This window comes from Lathyrus oleraceus, chromosome 7 (genome assembly GCF_024323335.1).
Source record: "Lathyrus oleraceus cultivar Zhongwan6 chromosome 7, CAAS_Psat_ZW6_1.0, whole genome shotgun sequence".
In the NCBI taxonomy this organism is placed as follows: Eukaryota; Viridiplantae; Streptophyta; class Magnoliopsida; order Fabales; family Fabaceae; genus Lathyrus; species Lathyrus oleraceus.
In genome coordinates, this window is record NC_066585.1 from 264,824,098 (window position 1) to 264,829,567 (window position 5,470).

General features: G+C 33.7%; 1 protein-coding gene across 1 annotated transcript; it reads left to right on the plus strand.

The window, feature by feature from the left end:
* The first annotated feature begins 2,021 nt into the window (after nucleotides 1-2,021).
* Nucleotides 2,022-3,051, plus strand: LOC127105893 (cysteine-rich repeat secretory protein 55). Its single transcript, XM_051043102.1, has one exon. The coding sequence runs from the start codon at nucleotides 2,139-2,141 to the stop codon at nucleotides 2,910-2,912; it is 774 nt and encodes a 257-aa protein (XP_050899059.1). The 5' UTR covers nucleotides 2,022-2,138; the 3' UTR covers nucleotides 2,913-3,051.
* Nucleotides 3,052-5,470: the final 2,419 nt, after the last annotated feature.

Below are 5,470 nucleotides of genomic sequence, written 5' to 3' on the forward strand. Positions count from 1 at the left end.
TATTTACTTTTTTCTTTGCAGTTTATTTGGAGGCCATATTTGGGATTGAAACATCAACCCAACCCCGAAGATGCAGCTGTTTGGACAGCAAAAACGGCCATAATGCGATTCACCACTGTGGAGATGCACCAAAGTGACCGTGTCAAGCTTCAATTCGGAATGCATCAAGAAATCCCAGGCCCCCCAATGTCTATGGAACCTTGGCATCTAAAAAAAGTCAGCCACCAGTGGTATGCCCAAAATTGGAAGGAATTTGCTAAGGAGTTTCGTAAAATGTGGAAAGACCGTGCCCACTATGTTCTACAATTTCCGGTGGCGCCCAACGAAATGAAGCCGACAAGGGAATATGTGGATTGGTATAGAGCAAATACAAATCCAGAAATGATTGTGTCTGACCCGTTCTATTTGGACGATCCCCGGATGCAACAGCCATATTTCCAACAACAACAACCACCACAGTATTCCCAACAACAACAACCACCACCTTATTACCAACAACAACCACCACCACCATTTTACCAACAACAACCACCACCACCTTATTACCAACAACAACCACCACCACCATATTACCAACAACAACCACCACAACACATGTCCACCCCCCAACCAAATCAACAATACATACCACAAACTCAACCCCAATACCATGAAGACTACCAACAACAAACTCAACATTCCCACCACCATCAACAGTCCCAACACCTACCACAATATCAATCCCCCCACTTCCACCAATCCCAACACTTCCATCACGACAATGTCCCGAGCTCTTCCAGTCCTCCACCTAGCCCCGACACGGGTATACAAGAGGACTACCAACAGGACTACTACACACCACAACAAACATTGTACTTTGGCCAACCCGACTCAACCCTAAACTACCAAAGACCACAATTCGAGGGCGCACCCAGCAGTAGTCAGTTTGTCCCACCGAGACAAAGCTTTGAGGGCGCAGAGGGGACCCGTCTTTCCTACAGCACTGAAGGGACTTCGACCCAACCACAGCGGCAAACGGCAAGGGGACGCGTTAGGGCAAGGGGTGGTAATAGGGAAGCACCACCACCACGTGAACCGTCTAGGCGAGTAATTAGACCTCCCCCGTGCGGATCGTACCAGGGACCACATCATATGTGATTAATCATATCTTTGTAATATTTGTCTTGTCTATTATTATAATAAAAATATTTTCTGTTTATTATCTTTATATCTTTATCTTTATCTTTAAAGATATTGTCTATCATATATATATATATATATATATATATATATATATATATATATATATATATATATATATATATATATATATATATATATATATATATATATATATATATATATATATATATATATATATATGTATAAATATTTATTTACACGTATATAAATTAATTTTTTTCCAAAAATTTACAATAATATTAATTACTTATAAATTAAATTAATATATTATATATAATAAATTAATATATATATAATTATATTATATATATATATATATAATATATATATATATATATATATATATATATATATATATATATATATATATATATATATATATATATATATATATATATATATATATATATATATATATATATATATATATATATATATATATATATATAATATCTTGTAAATAATTTTATTTATATATATGTGTTAATATAAATTAATATAATTAATAAAAAAAAATTATAAATTAAAAAAAATTAAAAAAAAAATATAACATATAAAAAAAATGGAATGGATGTAGGCGCCACTCCTAGTGGCGACTTGTCCTACCCATTAAGGGTAGGCGCCAACTAGGGTGGCGCCTAGGTGTAAATTTTGGCCAAAAATGGCCATTTGTGTAATTATTTTGAAAATTGGTGTATTTTTGAAAAAAAATTTAAATTTTTGAATATTTAAAAAAAAACTCGTCATTATCCTTATCAATTCCAACTACATAAAGTCAACAAAAACCTAACAATAATGCTTCCTTTATATTCCCACAATTGTGGTGGAGAAGGCAGGCATTATATAAAGTCAAACTTGTCTGCTGCTGAATGATTCCACATTCCACTATCTCTCACATTCATTTTCCTTCATAAAAAGCACTAAAATTATGAAATTTCACAAGTGAAAAGAAAACCATGTATCTATTATACAAAATCATTTTCTTATCAATTCTATGCACTTCAAATGCAATCTCACAAGACCCTTTAGGAGAATTCTGCAATAAAGACACAAACATTAGCAGTGGAGGAAAATTATCAACCAATATTGATAAGTTATTATCTAACTTAGCTCTTAAAACTCCTTCCACTTTCTTTACTACTACATCATATGGTAATAACAAAGACAACGTGTATGGCTTAGCTCAATGCAGAGGAGATATCAACACACAAGACTGCACCAGTTGTATCCATGATGCAACAAAGCAAATCCGACAGCGTTGTCCGAACCAAGCCGACGCAAGGATTTGGTATGATTATTGTTTTTTAAGGTATAGTAACAAGAATTTCATTGGTGAAGTTGATACATCTTTTGGTATATTTTATTTTAACACTGAAAATGTAACTGATTCTGAGGTTTTTAATAAAAAACTTGGAGCTTTAATGGATCAAGTTAGAGGAGAAGCTGTTATGGTTAAAGGTAAAGGGCTTGGAAAGGGAAAAACTGTGTTGTCACCATTTTTGACCGTTTATGGTTTGGTTCAATGTACAAGGGACTTGGATGAGGTATCTTGTGCTCAGTGTTTGGCTATTGCGGTGAATAATTTTCAAACTTTTTGTAATGATCGTAAGGGTTGTAGAGTTTTGTATAGTTCTTGTTATGTTAGATATGAATTGTACCCTTTTTTCTTCCCTCTTGATTCAACTAAAATAAGAGCTTCTAGTATAGGGAAGGTTGTTGTTTTTCCTTAAAATGGTCAAATGTACTGTCATGCTAAAGAATATAGCATTTCTTGGTGCTCAAGTCAAGTGTATTGAATATGAATTTGTATTTGAAAATAAGACTTTGTTGTCATTAAAAATAAGGAAAAAGAATGGTAGTTGAAGATGAGTTTTGCATTACTCAACTTATGCCGTTAGTTTAAATGATATGGATGATATTTATTTATGTCCCTAGAAGGAGAGATGAGAGAGTCGTTTGAGATCCACATTTGATATGAGGGGTAGTTGTCGTGTGGGGTTTGGGATGGAAGATTAGAAGATGCACAAGTTAATATTTGGCGCAAAGGGATGAGGATCTGATGGATACATTTGAATCATGTTGTGGTTGAAAGGGATGAGAAAGTGTGGTGTCGTTTGATGCACGAAACCTTACAATTTTTTTGCAAAGCGCAGATTGACCTCAACAAGTGCGTGCGGAGTGGGAAGCACTCAAAAAGGAGATGGAGTGATATTGGTCTTATGGGAAACATGTGTGTCGGACATGTGAATTCACATGCAAGAGGAGGGTCATTTATATGTTTTAGAAAAACTTGATTTTGAAAAAAATTTAGGATCAATTTCAGAGTTTGAAAATGTTTTTAGAAAATATTTTAGAAATAAGCAACGGAAATTTTAATTGCAAAATGTAAAAAATATAAATATAAAGAGTTTAAGGGAGAAGAGAAGAACACTAAAAATTATACAGTTTTAGTAAAAAATGACTTAGTCATGCCCCCAAGATTTGATATTGATAGTATCCAATAAACTTGAGAGTTTTTAGTATGTTAAAGTCTCGAACCCCCTTATACAAGGAAAATGAAGTTGGTAGCTAACACCAACCAAATAGAAAACACAAAGAGAAACGGTGAGTCTTCCTTGCAAATGATGGATAGAAGCAATTTGTCTCTTTTCCACAAGAAACTTGGAGTGGTTAGTCTTCAAGTTTTAAACCAAGAATTTACACGAGTTGATCTTGAACTTAGGAGAGCTTTTAACAACAGACTGAACTCATGAACTGGATCTTGATTTTATATCGAGCTAATAAAGAACTTATGAGATTTTACTATAGGGTTGATCTCAAATCAAAGAAAGCTTTTAACACCGAACTAAGCTTGAATCGAACCTTAGTTTTATGTCGGATTAATCAAGTACATGTGAGATTTTAACATTGGGTTGATATCAAACCTAATCGGATACTTGATCACATAATGCCAAAAACAAAGCATTTCATGGGTTTAGCTTCGAACCCAAATAAATAGTCCCTAAATGGATGAATTGTTCAACCCAGGTTAAAACTTCTTTGCGAACTTACAAATTTACCCTTCCAGATTTACAACTGCCTCACTTCTAAAATGACTTTGTCGAAAGCGCTACGACTAAACTTTAGTAAGATAAAGTAAACAAAAAGTATTTTAGAGAGAGAGTGAGGAATGAGGAATGAAAACCCACATTTTTGAAGTGAGAATAAGTGGGAATGGACCTTCATTTATAGGCTAAAGGTTGGCACACAAAAGGAAATCTTATGTGGCTATAATTAATGAGCCAATCGATTGGCGTCATGTACCAATCAATTGGTTGGCGTGACTATAATCATTTGGCTTATTTTAAAAGGCAAGAAAATATACATAGTCATTGTCACTCATTAAGATGTTGTCCTAGTCGTTTATGGCGTATTTTTTAGTAGTCCCAATCAATTGGAAGAAGTACCAATTGATTGGCAAGAACAAAAAATTCCTAGAACTTTTCTAACGGTTCCCAAATTATTTGGCACGACTTCAAGACATTTTTATAAATATTTTCTATAGAAAAATAGGTTTAAAATTTTGTTTTATTGTGTGTCTGATTAGCCGTATAACTTTGCGATAGAGCCTTTATGCTTTTACAATGTTATTCATTTAGAAGCATCAGGGCGAACTTTCACACACTTCAAGTCTTGTCAAATACATCATTCTTGTAGACATTTGCTTGAGCTTTACTTTGAAACGAGGCTTGGGTTATATTCCATTTAGGTGTCATCATCTGATAGTCAAGTTCATTAAACCATGATGATTTAGTTGTATCTTTAACTGCTTTATACTTGACTTTAGTTGTTGTCATCAGAAACTAGCTGTCATCATCAAAAGCTAGTTGTCTTTAATGGATCCATCTAGATCAATAACCTACAAAACAAGGTTTCACATTTCCCCCTTTTTAATGATGATAATGCATCTCTCAGAGAGGTGGTAAAAGAAATAACATGTGTTTATTTTAGAGTAATTGAACTCCCCCTCAATTAAGTAGAGAGTATACTACTACTCCCAAGAGTATACTTCTGCCCATTTGCCAACATCAAAAAGGCGGGTAAAGATACATTGTAATAATTTAGATATGTAGACATGTTAGAAAATGAGAATTTAGGAGAAAGGAAAACCATCACTCCTTTTATTAATTGAGATTTCTAGGAATTCAAAGTACAAAAGGGAAATTACGGAATTGAAATATTACAGAAAGTAGGAAATATCATGGAATTAAATACACTTAGACACACGTAAGCAAGACTATTATATATC